Source organism: Dama dama, chromosome 29, assembly GCF_033118175.1.
Source record: "Dama dama isolate Ldn47 chromosome 29, ASM3311817v1, whole genome shotgun sequence".
In the NCBI taxonomy this organism is placed as follows: Eukaryota; Metazoa; Chordata; class Mammalia; order Artiodactyla; family Cervidae; genus Dama; species Dama dama.
In genome coordinates, this window is record NC_083709.1 from 66769887 (window position 1) to 66792108 (window position 22222).

Consider the following 22222-nt stretch of genomic DNA (forward strand, 5'->3'; position numbering starts at 1 on the left):
AAAGATCCAGGTAAAGCTGCTTGGTAATATGCTGTGATTGGGGGCCCAGAGGTCAAGCAGTTGACACAGCTCAGAGGAACCTGGGAAAGCCTCTGGGGCATGTGGTAGTTAGCTGGGAAAACGAGGAGACTGCCAGCAAGGTTTACGGTGGAGGAAAAGTGGTGTTCATGAAGGCGGAGTGACTAACCAGAGCAAAGCTCGTGGCAGCTAATGAGAGACCATGGTGTATGCCGGAAGCTAGACCAGTTCTGTAAGACAGAAACAAAGTGTGAGGCAAGGAGAAACAGCAGCTAAGACAAGAGAAGTGGATGCATTCTTATTATTAGCTACTGATGCCTGGTAGTAATAGAAAATAGTCTACTTAAAACCCACCTCCACTGTAGGGATCGAACGTGAGAAATCTCTGAAAGTGCACTTGCAGTATTTTATGAAGTTATTTGTTTAGGGACTCCTCTCTCTGTGGTTTCCTCAGGAGCTCAGAGTGCAGTTGACGTCACCTTAATGATGGATTTCTGCTTGTGGTGGTCGCAGGTTAAGGGTACTGCTGATTCTCTTAGGTTTCAAGCTTCTGGAATTGAAGTTTTCACGGACTGCCTCAGAGAGCTGAGTAAGACACGTCCCAGCACCACAGTCCTTGCCTTTTGAAGGTTTTGTGGAGAATAAGCAATTGCTTCTCTATCCCAAAAACCTTTGTGCAGTATGAAGGGAGGGAAGGAAAAGTTTTTTCTTGTGTTGAATTTATTTTAACAAATTTAAATTCTCTTTTAGCAAAGAGAACTGGTCCCTGTCTAGCAAAGTTTACATCATGAAAACTAAGCCCAAAGGGTTGTTCTGCAAAGAAGATAGGGTGTTATGCGTAAGAAAACATGATAAAGAAATAAGTCAAAAGGATAATACAGTTGTGTTGGGACATAGAATTGAGGGTTGTTTTGGTATCTGTTTATCTGTTTGCTTCCTTCTATTTGGTAACCTTTCTGAATAAGATTGACTTGCTTTTATAATAAAACCACAAATCTCAAAAATGGGAAGGCCTGGCTGGGTATAATACAAAATCAATATTAAAGAACAGTTTGAAAAATACGACTACATGAAAATGAAGTTTTTCTGCATGGTAACAAATGACAAACTAAGAGAAATCTTAAGAAAAAGGGGTTTCAGTACAATCTCTGATAATATAAAGAATCCCTACAAGTCAATATGAAAAAGATGAACAACTTAATATATTAATAAAAATAGGCAAAGATCTATAACCAGTGGAAAATGGACCAAGGACATAAACATAGAAAAAGAAATACAAATGCTTCTTAAACACTTAAAAAGATGCTCTTATTAGTTGGGGGGACTAACTCTAGCTACTGTATACAAACCCCCAAATATACATAGTGGAAGTTCAAATACAGTCCATTTGGGTGGTCAGCAGGTGGCCTTCCACATGTGATTCAGAAACTTAGGATCTTTCCATCTAGCAACTCAGCCAGCTCCTACAGCCTCTAGTCCTCCTCTGTCAGGCAAATAAGAGAAGGGAGATGATGGAGGTTGCTCCTGAAAAGCTTTTATAGGCCAAGTTAAAATTCATCTCTACTTCTAGCCACATTCCATTGTCTAGAACTTATTCATTTGGCCGACACTTCCAGGGAGGCTGGGAAATGTAATCTAGATTGTATGCCCAGGAAGAAAATTAAATGAATTTGATGAATGCGCTCTAGCCAATCTACCACAAAGCTTCACCTCTCTCATATTAAGAGAAATATAAATTAAAACTACAGTTGTGTACCATTTTCCATCTACCAGATTGGTAAAGATAAAAAAGTTTGATAACGAAATATAGGGAAATAGGCACTCCCATACAAGAGAGGATTGGGGCAAAGATTGGTACCTGCTCTATGGAGGGCAGTTTGGTCAAGCATATCAAAATTTTAAGTGCACATGCTTTTTGAGTCAGCATGTATAAATGCTTGTTCTTATATAAAATATCTCTGGAAGAATAAATAAGAAGTTGGTAATAAGTGATTACCTCCAGGGAAGGTGGCTGGGATACAGAGAATAGGCAGGAGACTTACTTTTCAGTATATACAATTTTGTCTTTTCATTTTCTCCATGGGCTTGTATTATCTGTTCAAACAATAGTTGTTTAAAAAATAGAAATTTGAAAATAAATGAAGTCGTATTCATTCATCAAGTATCTACTATTGTACTGATCTTTCTAAACACTAAGACAGTAGTCAACAAGACCAAGTCCCTGCCCCGATAGTGTTTATTTTAATTTGTCGCCCCCTCCCTGATTCTCAGCCTTTCCTGTTGATCCTCTTATTTCTGTGTATTCAAATTAGTAATGTTTTTCGTTCCAAAATTACCAAATTTCTCGTGATATTCTTTGTCCTCATTCCTTCATGTTAGTAGATAGTGAAGTTCTAAATAGTCTTCTTTTTCATTTTTCTTCAAATGTCTTAAATTTCTATAAAATTATGACTTAATGCATTCCAGTTTCTTTCTTCTAGTTTTTTTGAGATAGACTTGACATGTAGCCCTGTATAAGTTTAAGGTGTACAGCACAATGATTTGATTTACATGCATCATGAAATAACTACCACAGTAAGTTAGGTGAGCATCTGTCATCTTGAAGAAATTGAAAAAAAATTTCTTCTTTGTGCTAAGAGCTCTTGGGATTTAGTCTCTTAATAACTTCCATATATAACTCTCAGCAGTGTTAATCATATTTATCATGTTGTACATTACATCACTATGTTATAACTAGAAGTTTGTTATCTTTTGACTCAGTTCAGTTCAGTTCAGTCACTCAGTCGTGTCCAACCCTTTGCCACCCCATGGACTGCCAGCACACCAGGCTTCCCTGTCCATTTGTCACCAACTCCCGGAGCTTGCTCAAACTCACGTCCATTGAGTCAGTGATGCCATGCAACCGTCTCATCCTCTATTGTCCCCTTCTCCTCCTCTCTTCAATCTTTCCCAGCATCAGGGTCTTTTCCAATGAGTCATTTCATCACATCAGTTCTTTCAATGAATTTTAAGGACTGATTTCCTTTAGGATTGACTGGTTGGATCTCCTCTCAGTCCAAGGGACTCTCAAGAGTCTTCTCCAACACCACAGTTCAAAAGCATCAATTCTTCAGCACTTAGCTTTCTTTATGGTCCAAATCCCACATCCATACATGACTACTGGGAAAACCATAGCTTTGACTAGATGGACTTTTGATGGCAAAGTAATGTCTCTGCTTAATATGCTGTGGTTGGTCATAGCTTTTCTTCCAAGGAGTAAGTGTCTTTTAATTTCATGGCTGCAGTCACCATCTGCAGTAATTTTGGAGCCAAAAAATAAACTCTCTCACTGTTTCCACTGTTTCCCCATCTATTTTCCATGAAGTGATGGGGCTAGTTGCCATGATCTTTGTTTTTTGAATGTTGAGTTTTAAGCCAACTTTTTCCACTCCTCTTTCACTTTCATCAAGAGGCTCTTTAGTTCCTCTTTACTTTCTGCTCTAAGGGTGATTTCATCTGTATACCTGAGGTTATTGGTATTTCTCCCAGCTGTCTTGATTCCAGCTTGTGATTTGTACAGTCCAGCATTTCACATGATGTACTCTGCATTGACTGACTGACTGACTCTGCATTTAAGTTAAATACGCAGGGTGACAATATACAGCCTTGACGTACTCCTTTCCCAATTTGGAACCAGTCTGTTGTTCCATGTCTGGTTCTGACTACGTTCATCTAAGTCTCCCTCCCCTCACCTTTTGCCTCTGGTAACCACATATCTGATCTTTTCCTATGAGTTTGTCTGTTTTAAAGTATAATTGACCTACAACTCTGTGTTAGTTCCTGGTATAAACATAGTGATTCAATATTTCTGTACATTTTGAAGTAAGTTCAGTTACTACCTTTCACTGTAGAAGGATATTACATAATTACCAACTCTGTTCTCCATGCTGTACACTTCATACCCATGATTCATTTATTGTGCAACTGGAATTTTGTACCTCTTGGTCTTCCACAACAATTTCTCTCCTCTCCCCACTCTCCTCCCCTCTGGCAATCACCTTTTTGATCTCTGTATCTATGACTGTGTTTCTTTTACTATGTTTGTTCATTTGTTTCACTTTTTATAGTCCACATATAACTGAAATCTGTCTTTCTCTTTTTGTCTTATTTCATCTTAGCATAGCACTCTCTAGGTCCATCCATGTTGTAACCAGATTCATTCTTTTCTACAACTGAGCAATATTCCGTCCTGTGTGTGCACATGGGTGGCATACATCACATGCACACAGAAGGGTTTCCTTTTCTCCACATCTTCATCAAGACTTATTTGTTGTCTTTTGGGTAATAGTCATTCTGACAGGTGTGAGGTGATGTCTCATTGTGATTCTGATTTGCATTTCCCTGGTTACTAATAATATTGAGCATCTTTCCCTGTTCCTATTAGCCATCTGTTTGTCTTCTTTGGGAAAATGTCTCTTCACATCCTCCGCCCATTGTTTGATTGGGTTGTTTAGGGTTAGGGGTTTTTTTGTTTGTTTGTTTTGATGTTGAGTTCTTTGCATATTTAGGATATTAACCCCTTATCACATATATCTTTTGCAAATATGTTCTCCCATTCAGTAGGCAGCCTTTTCATTTTGTTGATGGTTTTCTCTGCTATGCAAAAGCTTTTTAGTTTGATGTAGTCAACAAGACTAATGTCAGGGAGCATACTGCCTGTGTTTTCTCTAGAAGTGTTATGGTTTCAGGTTTTACATTTAAGTCATCAATGCATTTTGAATTTATATTTGTGTATGGTGTGAGAAAGTGGTCCAGTGTGGTTCTTTTACATGTAGTTGTCCAGTTTTCCCAACACGATTTATTGAACAGACTATCTCTTCTCCATCATGTATTCTTGCCTCCTTTGTCATAGATTAATTGCCTGTATAAATGTGGGGTTATTTCTGGACTCTCTGTTTTGTTCATTGATCTATGTGTATGTTTTTGTGCTGGTACCATATAGTTTGATGACTATAGCTTTGTAGTATAGTTTGAAATCAGGGAGGGCTCTGTTCTTTCTCAAGATTGTTTTGGCTATTCAGGGACTTTTGTGTTTCCATACAAGTTTTATAATTACTTGTTCTAGTTCTATGAAAAATGCTATTTGTATTTGATAGGGAGTGCATTGGATCTATAGCTTACCTCGGGTAACTGTCATTTTTAACAATAGTTCTTCTAATCCATGAGCATAGTATATCCTTCCATCTGTTTGTGTTGTCTTCAGTTTATTTTATCAGTGTCTTATAGTTTTCCTTAGTTAAATTTATTCCTGGATATTTTATTCTTTGTAAATGTGCTTGTAAATTGGGATGTTTTCTTAATTTGTCTTTACATACATCCTAATTTTAAATCTCATCAAAAAAGGTAGCCATAGGTAGTAGTAGTGATGGTGGTGGTAATTTCATGTAAAAAGAAGTAATTTCCTTTGAAATTATATGATGTTAGCTAATATATTCTTCTCCTTTTATGTTATAGATGAATATTTGTGTGTCCTATTATTTTAAATACCCAGTAAAAGTTAAACATTTTCTTAGGTCCTATCTTCTTATAGAAAATTATAAATACCCTTTATAGAAATGAGAGAGGCAAAAAAGTCTAAAGAAGAAAAGAACCATCCTCCCTAACCCCTCTGCAGAAGTTCAGAGATTGAGGATGAAGCCAGGTCCGGGTATTACTAGGAAAACCCAGCTTCATGGGGTGGCATTCTCTCAGTGATTCACAACCAGCCAGCATCAGGTCCTCAGCCTTATAAACACAGAAGCTTGAAATTTTCAGCATATGCTGTGGAGTTTTCTCTTAAGATAGACTCATATTAGTCAAGCTGATAATTAAGTCCCTGAAAAATGCTTCATCTATTATTGATAGGAACGCCTCCAACACCGGACCCTGACCTGTCTGGTGGTCTCGTGTCAGGCCTCTTCCACCCCGAGCACCCTTCGCGTCTGCCCTCAGGGCCCTGCTCTCTCCCCCAGCACCACACGGTCTGGGGCATCACGCGCTTGTCTGCTACTCCCTCTGACTGGCAGGCCTTCATCCTCCTGGCTCCACCTCCTCCGTGTGCTTTCTCCAGGCTCCCCAGTCAGAATGACTCATTCTCATGAGCATTTGGCGTGTGGTTTTCCACCCGGTGGCCTGCTTTACATGCATGCTCGACTCCCCAGCCTCCATAAGCTCTCAGGCACAGGGACTGTTTCTGGTTGCTCTCTCACTTTCTCTTCAGCCTGCCGTGCCCCACCACTGCCTGCCAGCCCCACTGCAGTCTCTTACAACATGGACTCATGGTGCTGCATTTGTGTTTTTCAGATGCATACCCAAACCGCAAGTCTGCCTGACGACATTTGATAAATTTGGGTGTAGCCAATATGAGTGTTTGCCAAGACAGCTCACCTGTGACCAGGTCCGAGATCCTGTTTGTGACACAAACCACATGGAGCACAGCAATCTCTGCACTTTGTACCAGAGAGGGAAGAGCCTCTTATACAAAGGCCCGTGCCAGGTACCACTGTAGGCCTGACAAGCCCAAGTACACCGAGCATGAAATCAGCTTATGATCTTTCACATGGGAATCAGCAGTGAGACCCCCACTGAGGGTCTTCTGTGAATCCTGTCAAATCTAGAGCACTCAGTCCTCTATCAAAAATGAACATCCGAGGCTGGCTTTTCCTCCTGACACTGGAGGGCCCCCTTGCTCATGAGCCTGTGCACCTCTAGTGTACAGAGCAAAAAGAGAGGCTTCTTGACACCAACCACTAGAAAAGAATTTAAAGCCTTGCACCCCCGGCATGAGTCAGCAGCATCTTCACTTCCCCTAGTTCTGTGGGCCCAGAACTGTTTCGTTAGAAAACCGCACAAACAAAAATAATAAAAAAGAAAGAAAATAGCCCAGGAAGAATGTGAGGGAAGACAACCCAGAGAAGAGCTTTCCCCCTACTCTTTCCACTGAAGTTCCACCCAAGGTCCTGAAAACTGACTGAGAACTTCTCTAAAACTTAATGTCTTACATCAGTTTACTTTAGCCTTTGAGGGTTGTGAAATTGGTATTCATGTCAAAAAATAACCCTGAGGACAACCCCACTGAGACATTCCATACACACCAGTGATCTGTATGCTGGGCCGTCTGCCTGGAAGAAGCCCAGCTTTGGACCAGCAATCCCTGCCCACAGCCGGCTGACACCGACATGCTGGCTTCTCATTTCCTGGTTTTCACTGAAGGAAAGTCCCTTCAGCTCATCTCCCTGGGCTTGTTTTCCCTCAGAGCTTATGTTCTAAGTGCACTGATACCTTTACTCTGAATTCCCTCTTGTTGGACCCTCTTCCTGGCTGCAGGGTCTCTTACATGTTCTTCATGATGCAGAGTCCGCCTGCTCCCCTCATCTCTCCTCTCTTCCCTCTCTATCCTATTGTTGTTCAGTCGCTAAGTCATGTCTGACTCTGCAACCCCATGAACCAGTGTGAAATGATAAGGCCTCTGAATTTGCATCGAGATTGGTCTTGTTTTCTTCTAACAGGCTCTTCTGGAATAATGGAAGTCGGGAGGAAGGGAGGCTTTTTATCTCATATCAGTTCTCAGAGAATGAGCACCCAGGTCCCTGAGAGGCTGAGAAAAGTGGTCTCTTCATTCAGTCTTGGGACGGTCCTGTTGCCCCTAACCCCACGCCCTGTTTAGCAGCCTTTTCAGAGTGTCCAAGAATTTATACTGTCTTTTCTGCTTCTTAAAAGTAGGGAGACCTATTCTTGGTTAGGAAAAGTGCCCATAGAAGTTTACCGCCAAGTGTGCTTTCTTGTGCTCAGCCTTTCTGCAGGGCCCCGGAGCTCGTATGTGGGCACAATGGGGAGACCTACAGCAGCGTGTGTGCGGCCTACTCGGACCGGGTGGCAGTCGATTACCACGGGCCCTGCCAGGCTGTCGGGGTCCTCTCCGAGTACAGTTCTGTGGCTGAGTGTGCCGCCGTGAAGTGTCCTTCACTCTCAGCGGCCGAGTGCAAACCCATCATCCCACCTGGTAGGCTGGCGGTGCTGGGGGTGGGGCAGGGGCGGGGTTGGGAAGGTTTGCTTATCTGTCTTCAGAGAGTGAGTCACTAAGAATAAGGCTGACTTAAGTGTGTTTAAACTTCTCAGGAAATCTTGACTCCACCCAATGCTGATTGATGCATTTCTCTGGGCCTACCTTAAAAAGTGGTGGATCTGTCTTAGACATCATCTGGTCTCGTGGTTTTAAAACAATGTGGAAAACTTATTTCAGTCTTACCTCAAGCACCAATAGATAAACAGCAATATTTAGCTGCTGGAATTATGGTTATTAGTTCAAAGGCATGATGTTTGCCTATTATAACGTTAATGAATAAAGAATTGGACATTAATGAACAATTGAAGTATTTTTGATGAACACAAACATTTTAAATTGAGAAAAACAAGATAGTTGTTGTCTCAGACTGGCCTTCGTGTCTAATTTTTTTTTTCTTTCTTTTTTTTTTTTTTCGTGTCTAATTTAATTGTTTCAGTTGCATATAATCAAGAAGTCTTGTTTCACACAGGCTCTTATAAGCAGTTAACGGTTTTCAAACAGCTTACCTTTCAGTCTCATACTGTGGTTAAGCAGAGGTAGCAGAAGAGGCTTTATCCCAAGTCTGCACAGAACAGATCACCTGGAGTCTGACAAGTTCACTCCTCTGTCCAGGAACTCAGCAAATGTTTCTTGAGCATCCACTATGTCCTAGATAGGTGTCTAGGTGCTGGGGGCACAGCCGTGAGCGAACAAAGCCTCCTTCCTCCTGGAGACCATGGTCTGACATGTTATTATTGTTTTTTAACAGTTTCAATAACTTTTAAAATTCAGTTTGAATCAAACACCCATGGAATCTCTGAAACACTTGCTCCTGTGTTTTGCCGACAGGAGACACTTGCCTGGGATCACACAGTGAGTTCTGGGTAGGGCAGGGTCTAGGCCCCGTGTCTCTGGAAAGGCCAGCTCGCCCTGTGCTGTATAAAGCCACAGCTGCCCCACCTGAGAAGTGGTACAGGAGGAAAGCAGGAATGGAGGAAGGCTTTTGGTAAATGTATAGATCATTAGACTCTAGGTTGATCAGGGAACATACCTGAAAGCGCAGTCATCAGGAAGGACTTCGGTAACTTTCCCAGCACAAAATGAGGGGCTGGTAATTTCACCAACTATTTTGAATTTTCTTTATTTCTAATTCTGAACACAAACAGAATGGTTTCTGTTATACAGGTGCCTGTTGTCCATTGTGTGCCGGCATGTTAAGAGTTTTGTTTGACAAAGAAAAACTGGATACTATTGCTAAGGTAGGTTGCTTTCTGTGCCCTGTGCTCTTGAAAGCTTGTTAATAAACTTGTCAGTAATCATACAGACAGATGTGTCATCCCGTTCGCAGATGAAGAATCTAGTTTGCACAGGGACATCTTGCCCAAGGCCGTGCGGTAGCCCCCAACCAGGAGGACTGGGCTTTGAGCTCAGGCCGTCTGCCCCCCGCCCCGTGCCCCTTCCCTGTATAGCCTGGCTGTGCAGTGACCTTGCTCTGCCACCCGGGAGCCTGCGCTTGCTTAAAAACGGTCTCCTGCCGGCACAGTGAGCCACGTGAGGGCTGGAGCCAGAGCCAGGCAGCCAGCAGCTGGTAGACCCCTAGATAGTTTCAGGGTCGCCCACCCTCAGGTGGTCCCCATTCCTCTGGGGGTATGTCCAGAATTGACCATCTTCCCATGATGGTTTTGCCCCTTTTCCTTTTTTGTACCATTACTTTTGCTGCTCACTCTTGTGAAGACGAGATTGCAGAAGTGTAGCAACCAATACCCTACCACTACCTTAAAAAAATTGCACCCATTTCAATGAAAAACAGCTATATTTTTACAGGAAGGCTTTAATTATTTTCCCATGGCATCCAACTCAGAACTGTCCCTTAAAATGTGCTCCTGGTGAGAGTGTTCATGTCAGCCAGAAAACTCAGCAGCAGAAAAAACCTACTGGAATGGGTTCTGTGAATATTTAGAATTCATCCAGCAAGGCCCTGCCCCGCTCTTAGGATTAAAAGAGCCTTCTTGTTTTAGGCAAGGTAACAAGACAGCTTAGGCAGTAGTAGGGAATTCTTTGTTCAGGTAATAGAATAGTTTTCTCTTTCTAGGTTACAAACAAAAAGCCAATCACAGTTCTGGAAATACTTCAGAAGATCCGCATGCATGTGTCTGTCCCACAGTGTGATGTGTTTGGGTACTTCAGCATTGAGTCAGAAATTGTGATCCTCATCGTTCCTGTGGACCATTATCCAAAAGCTTTACAGGTGCGGTCAGCGCGATTGTGCAGCCATCCTGTCGCTTTGAATCGGGGAGTGGGGGAGGGCGGAAGGGAGGCGAGCACAGGCTCTGAGGACGGGGCTGCTCCCAGGGAGTGGCTTCTGACAGAATGCAGGGGCGGGGGGTGGAGATGCTGTGACTCAGAAGGCATCTGCTCATCTTCCAGATGAGGCGGTTGAGGCCCAGGGAGGGCAGGGACAGACACCAGCCACGCAGTGACAAGGCCAGGCGGACTCCTGTCTCCCAAGGGCTGTGCTCCTCCTGGGGAGGAGGAGCCCACCAGAACGGATCTGATCTGGGCCCCGAGTTTTCTTCCTCATAATCTAGAGGTGAACCTCACTTAGGAGGTGAAAGTTTCAGCATCAACCTAGGGAGGGTCCCAGTGATGGGAGTGAATACAGTGGTTTCTCAGCTGCCACAGTGAGGAAGCTCATTCTGTCTCAGTGCTTTCCTCTCCTCCTGATGTGTAGGTGGCCGTGGAGAGGCCAATCCCTGTGACTGTGTTTAAGCATGAAAAGATAATGTCTAAGCGTGAATTAAGAGGTGAACAGGATTGTGGGGAAAGAAAGGGCAGTGGCTGTGTGGGTCATGGCTTTTTATTTAATTTGGTTTCCATTGATGCTGTTATTATGTGTGTAATAAATTAAGACTTTATTAGAATACTACTTTGCTAAAAAAAGGATAAAGAGAAGACGTATTCCGTGTGTTGGGATTTATGTGGAATTTGTCTGACTTGACCTTTGTCGTGGGTTCTGTGACTTATATTAAAAGGATCTGATTATCCTCTCCCAGATTGAGGCCTGCAATAAGGAAGCGGAGAAGATCGAATCTCTTATCAACTCTGACAGCCCCACTCTGGCAGCCCACGTCCCTCTGTCTGCCCTGGTCATCTCCCAGGCACAGGTCTCCAGCAGCATGCCCTCAGCCGCCCCCAGGGCCCTGCCTCCGCATCACCCCCGCCTCTTCCTCCTCAGCCTGGGCCTCACCATCCACAGAGTCTGGAGACACAACTGACTGCCCGTGAAAACTGAAAAATATTCCTTGATCTAATTTTCTTACTTTGGCAAAAACATATAGGACTGCTGGTTTGTAGTTGAATAGTGGCCAAGGCAAAGCACTTGTCACCTCTAACCTCTGTTCACCATACAGTGTTTTCTTAATTACCAGTATTAGTAAGGGTTTTGCCTTATTTCTACAAGTGTTACAATATGTTCTTCCAAATACTAAGGAAAAGAGGATGTTTCCTTCTGGTGGATCACTGACTGCCTTACAATTTACGTTTTGCTCATTAGATGGGTCCCCCACCCCAAAACAAATTCTATATCATTGATAAATGAGATGATCACTTTTTAGAAAGACAGCTCACTTTTACTATGGACTTCGTATCACAGAAACTTCATTTCAGAGTTCTTTCAGGATTAAGGTGCCCGTAGTGCATGTGTGTTTGTTTACAGATAATTCCCTACTCTGTCTAGAAGTGAGGAGTCACAGTGAAGAGCCACTGTTATTAGAGTATGAGAAAAAGATAAGGCATCTTTGGAATTATCATGTAAGTCATCAGGCAGATTTAATTTATAGAAATCTAATTCAGAATCCATTTAATGTGTTAAGCAAAAGCAGGCTAAGTAAATGGCACTCACATGATATATTGTACCTAAGTGATAGTCTCAGTGGTTCTTAAAGTGTGTCTGTGACTTCTGTGAAAGGGAGAAGTTATATTGCATCAAAGCATCTTGTATTATGCATTTTTATATTAACAGATGTATATCCTTTGGTATCATCCAAGTTAAATGTAGAGTTTTTAAACATTAACCTTTAAACCAATTGCTGCTACTTATGTAATTGCCAAAAAGTGAAATAATTAGTAGTTCATGTAAATAGTACATGATTTTTCTATTTTATTATGAAGAAGGTGAATAGCCATATTTGTAAAATGACAATCATGTGTGTTAACCCAGTACTTTCCGTTCATGAAGACACATTTGTTTTTTGTGATATGCACAATGTAGGTAAGTGTTCTGATTTTCTCTTTTGATACAGATTTATAAAGAAGTGTGGTTTATATATTTAAAAGTGTCAATCTAAGTATTAAAATGTTTGCATGTTGTCTAAGAAAACTTTGAATGTGTTTCACAGTTTTAAATAAGCTATTCAGTGTAATACTTCTTGTTTATATGCACCTAAACTTAGGATTTACATGAAGTGTTTTTCTCAGTGTTAAATATATGTACCCTCTGAAAGATATAGGGTTATGCTTATTATACCAAAATGTTGTTTAAAAGTGGGCACTTAAAGCTTTCAGAATTTCTCAGTGTTGATGTAGCATGTTTGTTGCAATTGCTTTTTCTATATAAATCTCTTCAATGCAATGTACTGGAAAGCTTTTCTATTTTAATAAAATAATTTTATATGATTATGTGTATTTCTAAGCAAAGTGCACATTTAGAATGAAACCACTGGTCACTCTTTGGTGAGCCTTCTCCTTTGCTCTGAATAAGAAGTTATGGGAGTGTGATTACTCCAAAAGTGGGAAAACAGAGCAGCGGGGACAGAGCTGGTCAGAACAGACCCTGGCATGTTCTTGGCAGAAGGGTCAAGGACAAAGACCCCGGCTTCTTCAGGACTGAGAGCTTCAGGCACTCCAAGACCAGGAGTAGATTAGGCAGTTCTTTTCCCCACTGGTTCAGCCCCGGCTTCTTCAGGACTGAGAGCTTCAGGCACTCCAAGAGCAGGAGTAGGTTAGGCAGTTCTTCTCCCCACTGGTTCATTCCTATATTTCAGCCCTGTGGTATATCCTAGAACAGAGAGAACTGCACTGTGGAGGCAGCGGGCCCGCTGATCAGGGCCCGAGAAGTTCTCGGTCAGCTGAGGCTAAGGCCCCAAACCTCCATCTTGCTCCCATCACAGGTCTGCTGTGCTTCTTCTCACTGTTGTCTTCACTCCAGTGTCCTCACAAAGGGAAGAAGGAGATGAGGAAAACCACAACTGGTGGGTAGGTCTCTGCTCAGAAGTGACACTGTCATTTCTGCCCACGGCTAACATCCAAGCAAGTCACGTGGCCGCCCCAACTCCAAAAGGTAGGGAGGAACATACCATCCTCTTGTGTATGTGTGTGTATTTGTGTGTTGGGGGGAAGAAGGGAAGAAGCTGGGGCAGACCATGAGTATTTTGAACAATGAACAAAGGGCCTACTGCAGAGGCCCTTCCTCATCAGGATAGGGCAATAGCCAGGAAGGACTAAATTTCTTATTTAAAAAGCGGTAGAAGTTTTTGGTCTGGGAAGGAAATGAGAAATGAGAGAGGTGCTTGGTTTTGAGGGAGGGGGGAATATCAAGGGAGGAAAAGATCTAAAGGTTGGTCCTGCCCCAAGGACAGAATCACACAGTCTTGAGAACTCTGACCATAGGTAGTCACAGGCGAAACAAGCCCAGGTCCACTCAGTTTGAGAGATGGTGCTTCCCACTAGCCAGTGGCTGCGGTGAGCACAGCCAGGCTGCCTTGGGGACTGGCTGTCAGTGGCTTCCCGGCCTCAGAGCAGCACAGAGCCCCTGCTGGTTGGCTGTGCCCAAGTGTATCAGGCTAGTAGAGGCTCTGCGGGAGACAGGGGGCACAGGCAAAAGAGAGAAATGAGGGCCCTGCCCTTCTGTAATTCTGTCCGGTGCTAGAGGCAGGAGGACCTGTAAGTCTGGAGAAAGCGGTTCTACGGGACGTGGACAACTTAGCAGATGAGGTAACTGCGTGAAAAGTGGACTCCAGAGAAAGGTTCAGAGGCTCCCATAAAGCCATGAGTAGTGAAACCAAGACACTAGGAAAACAGATGAAATAACCTGCTATCTAGCCCACAGGAAGTAATTGGGCAGGAGTGGACCCTAAGAGAGTCATAGGCCTGGCTTGGGTCACATGCCCACCTCTGGCAGAGAAGGAAAGTCAGGGGAGCTTCAGCCCTACTTAAACTAGACAGAATGGATTTCTCACAGGAAATGACTCAGTTCCTAGAAGAGGCTGCTGCTAGTTGTGTCCTCTGGGGAGTATGTGTCTCTCTAACCGGCCGTTAGTCCCCAGACTGTTTCAGTCTGGGAGCACACAACAGTGCCTCACCCTCAGGCCAGGTGCACCCCTGGAGCTGTCAAACCATCAGCCTCCAGAGCCCAGGGACAGCCAACAGGGTGCTTTGTAAGAGAGACCTGTCAAACAAGGGAGTTATCCAAAGTGACTGGTAATAAAGTAAATTATCTTCAGAGCAAACATGGCAATGAAGAGGAGCGAGTGTGATGAATGTAAACATTTTTAATCAGGGCAAAAAGAAGCAGGCGAACTTGGGAAAGATTCTTCTTATCTCCTGGAATCCTCACTCCACAACCAGCTCTGTCAGGGGTCTTCCCAAGGGCTCCAGGACCGAGGACCCGGGCTCAAGGCTCGATTGTCGCTGGGCGACACTAAATTGTGGGTCTCTCTGAGTCATCATTTACTGTAAGCCAGGGACAGCAAATGTCTGTCATCATGCCACCAAATCCTCGTTGGGTGTCCCTGGTAAAGAGATCACAGTTCCATCATGGTCTCCTGCTGGTGGCGACAAGCCCAGCTTCAAGCACAGCATTCTGAGGAAGAAGAAAGGGCACTAGTCATGGTACCTTCTTTGCTGCCATCGTATCTTATGAATAAAAAATATGTTTCTCAGAAATCCCTCAACGGTTGTCCCGTGTATCTCCTTGCCCGGGACTGGGTAGTACTGGCCAACACTAGACAGTTGACCAAGGGGAGCAGGATGGCCGTAGCTGGTTGGCTAGTCAGGGGCAACACACTGCTGCCCCAACCAATTTAAGGTACAGGAGGGCAAGAGTAAGTCAGCCAAGGCCGCCAACAGCATTCACCTTAAGATAAAGTCAGTTTTTGGCAGTCTCAACTGTTAAGAGCATAGATACGAAAAGTTTTGTTTGACTACCTGCAGCTGTGATAGGGGTTTCTAACTAGCTGATTGTTCAGTTGCTAAGTCATATCTGATTTATAGTGATCCCATGAACTGCAGCTAGTTCACTAACAAGGTAGTGAAACCCAATAACAGCAACTGTCTGATTTCATAACTTCAGTGCTTTCCTCCAGTTACTCAAACAGCCCTACTTCATTCCTCAGGCCTCTGACCTGCTTATTTTAAAACTTCCCTCCCATATCCAATGCAAAGGCCTCTTCACCTACTCCAGCCTAGACTAGTTGTTTGCTCAAGAATAGGGTGGTTGGAAGGGATGGTCTTTTTGCCACAAACACATGCAAGGCTCACATCTCAGAGTCTGTGAGCTTGTCATGATGTCACTAGTGGCATTAGTCACAGACATTAGGGTGTCTTCAGTACAAACTCTGGGACATTCATTTCTAGTAAGAAAGTTTGTCAACCAAGAGGTGAGTGGTCTTGCCCTCAGCTATGGTTAGCCTGTACAAAACGGACGTAGGTCACCTCATTGTACAAGGCAGTGTACCGTGAGAAGTGTGAGGAATGGGAGAGAAAATCTAATAAGGAGCAGACAGAAGGCTGGGCAGGGCTTCATTAGCACTGGGTCTGTCCCAGTGGTAGTTCAGTGGAGATAATGACTTGGGAAGGGGTGATGAGGGGGAGCATGAGGCAATTCAGGTTTGGAGCCAGGCCGGAATGGCACCCAGAGCTGTTGGCCTTGCCCTCCCAGCTATACTGCCTGGGATAGTTCCCAGACATAGAACCGTGGCCACCCAACTTCAGTGACTGGAGAGACCGTCAAGGTCTGTGAAGACGCTGTGAACAAGTCCTGTGAACATGCTGGACTCTACTGAGGAAACATTAATCGAGCCAGGCTGGGTGCCAGACTTTCCCTGGAACTTGCCCCCTCCTGAAGGAGGGGTTCAGCCTGGGTCTGTTTCAGCTGCACCTTGGGAAGAAAGTTAAACCCGCCAGCAACACTGATGGCCTTGACACAAAATCCACAGAAGACATTTTATTTTCTTTCATTTGATTGAATAGCTTTCCTTTATCCCTGGCTGGTGGGAGTCAAACCCACACATTCCCACAGAGGGCACTGTATTTCTCAAGGGGACCAGGTCTCTCCCTTTCTCCCAGCTGCGTTGTGAGCTTTGCCGGGAGAGGGAAAGGGAAAGCTGCAGAATCATTCCTAGGGAAATTCCTTTCCCCAGTCCAGCAGACTTTCATTTTGTACATGGAGGGCAGTGGGCCCGGAAAGCAATATAAGCCCGGGGTCACACGGCAAGTGAGGTCAGAGCCAAGCCAGAGGCCAGGTCTGGGCTTCCCCTGGCACAAGGCAGCTGGGCAGGACTTGTGCTCCTCGGGGACGGAGCCAGCCATGCAGGAGCGCTCCGTGAAGGTGGACACTGTGGGTGGCCCGAGTGAACTAGGTTCAGCGTCAGATCAGACTGACAAGGCAGGCAGCTGGGTGGGGTCTGACAGGTCCAAGGAGCAACAGGGATCATAAAAGTAGTGTACACAGTCCTCCTGCCCTTTGCAGAACAGTCTGCATGGCCCTCTCCTCCTGCTTCTCTCGCTGGCCCACAGCAAAAGGGTGCTCAGAGAGGGCATATGCCGAGTCCAAGGTCAGGCTAGGTTCCCAGGAAGTGAGGCTGGTCAGGGTAAGGCAGGAGCCTTCACAGGGGGAAGCTTCCTAACACCCCTGCCCCCAGCTCCACCCACTTTTTCAGTTTTCCTACATGAAATTTATTGTTTTCTTATTGTGAAAGATAACTTTGTGCATTCCCCCCAAGCCTGGAAATATACACAGGAAAAAGTCAGCCTCAGTGCACCGTCTGCCCCCTGCCCCTACTAGTGAGGGTGGAATCTTTCTAGAGCCGTCTCTGTACCCAACTGGGTCAGGGTCCTTTCTTCCTGTGCTTGGGGGCACAGGTGGTTACCTCAAGACCTTGGTTTCATATTGGGGATGTTGCTTGCTGATGGACACTTCCCCACCTGATGGTTCACAGGTGGAAGCCTCTTCTCGGCCAGAACCTCTCCGGGTCCCCTTCCTGAGGGCTGTCTTTCCTGGACAATCTCCCGCTGACCTCGACTGGAGATGTGACCGCAGTTTTAGGGAGGAATCATGGAGGCATTCATCTTGGTCAAGACCCAGCAGGAAAACAGGTGGCCCACCCAAATCAGGATAATTTGAGGAAGGCTTCATAAAGGAACTGTTTACTAAGGTGTGAGCAGTATGTCAGAAACCACAGGAAGAGTTCAGGGCACGAGCTGTAACACAGGGCTGTTAACACCCCTTGGCAGAAAGTGGTGAGGTGGTTTCCAGAACCCAAGGGCACTGCTGCATGGAGCCAGCATTTCCTCCCCCTCCCTCGGGTGTCCGCCCATCGCTGAACCCCATCAGAAGCCAGAAGACAACAGATCCTGTCGCAACTATGCAAGTCAGCCTTCCCCGCAGGGCACAGAGTGACTTAGGGAAGGAAGTGGGGCAGAAGAGGACACCAGCACGGCAGATCAGAGCGTACCTCGTAAGAGGAGGGGAGATGTGACAGCATCTGCCCCCCCATTCCAGCACACCCCAAGATGGCAAGGCCTCTTGGTTTAAACGTTTGGAAGGGCCCCACTGAGTGCAGCCTCCACAGTTCCTCTCCATCCTCCTCTCGTGGCCGTTCTTCATGCCCCATGTCCCAGTCTCTTCCCAACTCCCCAAGAATGACCTGGAAAGATCATCTGGCTCGGGATCCAGCTCACCTTCCCTGTCAGCATGGAGCTGCCCAAGAGCAAGCACCCTCCTCAGCGTATTCATTTTCTTCCTAAAGCAGACAGCCTGTCACGTGTAAAGAAGCAATGTAATCCTCGTAATAAGATGAATTTGATCATGTGTCTAGTGAAATAAGTCCATACCTGGGTACTTTTAAAATGGGTTGATGTCAGGACTTCCTCGACAGCCCAGTGGTTAAGACTTCGCCTTCCAGCTCAGGGAGTGCAGGTTCAGTTCCTGATTAGGAAGCTAAGATCCCACATACCTCGAGGCCAAGAAACCAAAATATTAAACAGAAGCAATATGGTAACAGGGCTTCCCTGGTAGCTTGGATGGTAAAGTGTCTGCCTACAATGCGGGAGACCCGGGTTCAATCCCTGGGTCAGGAAGATCCCCTGGAGAAAGAAATGGCAACCCACTCCAGTATTCATGCCTGGAACATCCAATGGACCGAGGAACCTGGTGGACTACAGTCCGTGAAGTCGCAAAGAGTGGGACACAACTGAGCGACTTCTCTTCACTTCAGTATGGTAACAAATTCAATAAAGACTTTAAAAACTAGTCCACATCAAAAAAAAAAAAAAAATCTTTAAAAAAAGTAGGTTGCTATTACTGCTGTTAATCAAGGTTTCTCCCATGATATATTCTAGTAAGGTTACACTCAAAATCTTCAAGCTAGGCTTCAGCAGTACATGAACAAGAGAATTTCCAGATGCATAAGCTAGTTTTAGAAAAGGCAGAGAAACCAGAAATCAAATTGCCAACATTTGTTGGATCACAGAGAAAGCAAGAGAATTCCAGAAGAACATCTGCTTCTGCTTCACTGACTATGCAAAAGCCTTTGACTGTGCGGATCACAGCAAACTGTGGGAAATTCTTAAAAGGATGAGAATATCAGACCACCTTGCCTGTCTCCTGTGAAACCTGTATGTGGGTCAGAAGCAACAATTAGAACCTTGCATGGAACAACTGGTTCAGAATTGGGAAAGGAGTACAACAAGGTTGTATGTATCACCCTATTTATTTAACTTCTATGGAGAGTACATCATGTGAAATACGGCACTGGATGATTCACAAGCTGGAATCAAGATTGCCAGGAAAAATAGCAGCAGCTTCAGATATGTAGACAATACCACTCTAATGGCAGAAAGTGAAGAGGAGCTAGTAAAAAGCCTCTTAAGGGTGAAAGAGGAGAGTGAAAAAGTTGGCTTTTTTGAATTCAACATTCAAATAATGAATATCATGGCATCTGGTCCCATCACTTCATGACAAATAGATGGGGAAAGAGTGGAAGCAGTGACAGATTTTCTTTCTTCTTGGGCTCCAAAATCACTGTGAATGGTGACTGCAGCCGTAAAATTAAGAGACTCTTACTCCTTGGAAGGAAAACTATGAAAAACCTAGACAGCATATTATAAAGCAGAGACATCACATGGTCAACAAAGGTCCATCTAGTCAAAGCTATGGTTTTTCTAGTAGTCATGTATTGATGTGAGATTTGGACCATAAAGAAGGCTGAGCCCCAAAGAATTGACACTTTCAAATTGTGGTGCTGGAGAAGACTCTTGAGAGTCCTTTGGACTGCAAAGAGATCAAACCAGTCAATCCCAAAGGAAATCAACCCTGAATATTCATTGGAAGGACTGGTGCTAAAGCTGAAGCTTCAATACTTTGGCCACCTGATGCGAAGAGCCATCTCATTGAAAAAGACCCTGATGCTGGGAAAGATTGAAGGCAAAAGGAGAAGAGGGCGACAGAGGATGAGGTGGTTAGATAACATCACCAACTCAATGGACATAAATTTGAGCAACTCTGGGAGATAAAGGACGGGGAATCCTGGTGTGCCGCAGTCCATAGGGTCGCAAAGAATCGGACACAACTTAGTGACTCAGCAACAACATTCTAACTAGGTATTGATGCCATGTGATAAAGCTGATTCTTAAAAATATTACTCTTGGACCTGGCTATCATTTGAAGGTTTCTATATTAATTTAATGAATTTTCTTAGGTTTTTCTAGGGAGAAGCCATAATTAAAACTTCACTCTTCCTTTACCAGTATTTATACCTCTTACATCATTTTGTTGCCCAAGTATGGGCTAGAACTCCCCAAACAGTGTTGAATAGCAGTGGTGATAGCAAGAAACCTTATGTTCTTTATTTTAATGGCGATGCCCCATTGTTTTACTGTTAAGCATCATGTTTTAAGTATGATGTTTTACTCTTTGTTCTGGAGGTTTCTCTTGATTCTGCTAGGGAAAACAGATTTTTTAAAACTCATTAGTAGATGTTGAATTGTATCAAAGGTATTTTCTGCGTCCATTTAAATGACGTTTTTCCTTTGACTTATAAATTATGAATATATTTCTTAATATCCTTGAAATAAATTTTACTCTAATAATATGCTTCTAGATTCAGTTTGCTGACATTTGATTTAGGACATTGATATTTATATTCATAATTTTTTTTTGTATTTGCTATATTTTTCAGATTGTGGACTCAGGATCATTTTAGCTTCATTAAATGAGAGGGGAAGGTTGTCTATGCTTTAGAACATGTAAATAGTACCAGAATCATCTGTCTCTCAAAGCTTTGATAGAATTTACCTGCAGGCTTATCTGGGTCCAGCTCTTATTTAGGTAAGCAGTCATATTTTCATTTTTTTGACCATTTTTTTTACCATATTGGTTCATTTTGATTTTTTTCTCTTCTTAAATACTTATATATTTTTTTTCCCTAGAAAATTGCCCAATTCAGAAAATCTACTAGTGGAGAGTCAATACTATTTTTCTAAAAAGAGGTTACCTCCTCTTTGAATTTGAATTTTCTCTTTTTAGACTTTTTTTTATTGATTTGATTTTGTAGAAATTTATCTATTTGATATCTTCCAGCTCTGGGATATATTTTTTCACTTCTACTTTTCTGTTTTATCTATATTAATTTCTTTATTCAGTTAATTTGAACACTTTATTATGGAAAATTTCAAACTGGCAGACAATTTGAAAGTGAAAATCCATAACCACTGTCCAGATTCTATAATGAACATTTTGCTAATTGCTTTGTCACTATTTATCCATCTCTTCTTCTATCTATCCATCCATCTTATACTTTATGCATTTCAAAGTAAGTTGCAAACATTAATATATTTCACCCCTAAACACTCCAGCATTTATTCATTAATTAGAATTCAATATTTTTTTGTGATTCTTTGTTTTCTATAACTTGTCTAACTCCTTTGGCCCAGCATTATTTATTTTCTCTTTTTAAACAATTGGCAATCCCATATATTTCCTTTTTTCTAATCTTCTATTTTTTTTATGTGAACCATTTTTAAAATCTTTATTGAATTTGTTACAATATTGCTTCTGTCCTATGTTTTGGGGGTTTTCTTTTTTGACCCCAAGGCACGTGAGGTCCTAGCTCCCCAACCAGGAATCGAACCCATACCCCTTGCATTGGAAGGCAAAGTCTTGACCACTGGAGCAACAGGGGAGTCCCCCCCCATATATTTTCTATCAACAGTAATAAAGAGAGCATAACTCAATAAAATGAGACTTTCTGCCAAGGTTTTTCTTTCCTCCACTTTTCTAGTTGCCATGATCTCTACCCATCAAACTATTACAATGAATTTTTTATTCCCCAGAACTGCAGATCAAGACCCAAAGGCTGAAGGGCTTAAAACATTATATGTATCTTAAACCATAGTTTAGGGAAGAATTTATAATAATATAAGACTTTAGACACTAAGGAGGACTGAATCATGGAGTGCAGCACATTCTGGGGAAACATTTAGGGCAGAAACAAAATTTCCTTTTCTTGAAGGGAAGATAAGGCAGATAGCTTCTGGGTTCTGGCTGCTCAGCATGTGGCGAAGTCTCTGTCTGAGTGTACAAGATCCTGTATCTAACTATGGAAGCTGAAGGGGGGCAGACATTCCTCTGTTCTCTTTCTGAAAGCTTGTGGGAAGTCATGTGACCCCAGTTCAGCCAAACAGGGGCTCCGGCCCAAGAACCTGAGTCTAGAAGAGTGACCCAGAGACGTAGCGAGGGACCAAGAAAGATTCTGGATTGCTTGAATATTTATCCCCAAGAGACTAAAGTAGATGTGACAGTTTCCGTCAATTTGCAAGTTTAAGTTTTCTGCCATCAGCAAAATTTGGACTAGATCTACAGTGACC

General features: G+C 43.4%; 1 protein-coding gene across 2 annotated transcripts in view; it reads left to right on the forward strand.

Moving 5' to 3' along the window:
* RECK (reversion inducing cysteine rich protein with kazal motifs) overlaps positions 1 to 12754 on the forward strand; it is a 77740-nt gene extending 64986 nt beyond the window's left edge. For both annotated transcript variants that reach the window (XM_061132233.1, XM_061132234.1), the window contains 5 exons: positions 6340 to 6532; positions 7828 to 8038; positions 9266 to 9339; positions 10173 to 10328; positions 11134 to 12754. In XM_061132233.1, the coding sequence (XP_060988216.1) occupies positions 6340 to 6532; positions 7828 to 8038; positions 9266 to 9339; positions 10173 to 10328; positions 11134 to 11355 (856 nt within the window). In that variant the 3' untranslated portion in view covers positions 11356 to 12754. The remainder of the gene's footprint in view (positions 1 to 6339; positions 6533 to 7827; positions 8039 to 9265; positions 9340 to 10172; positions 10329 to 11133) is intronic.
* The last annotated feature ends 9468 nt before the right edge of the window (positions 12755 to 22222 follow it).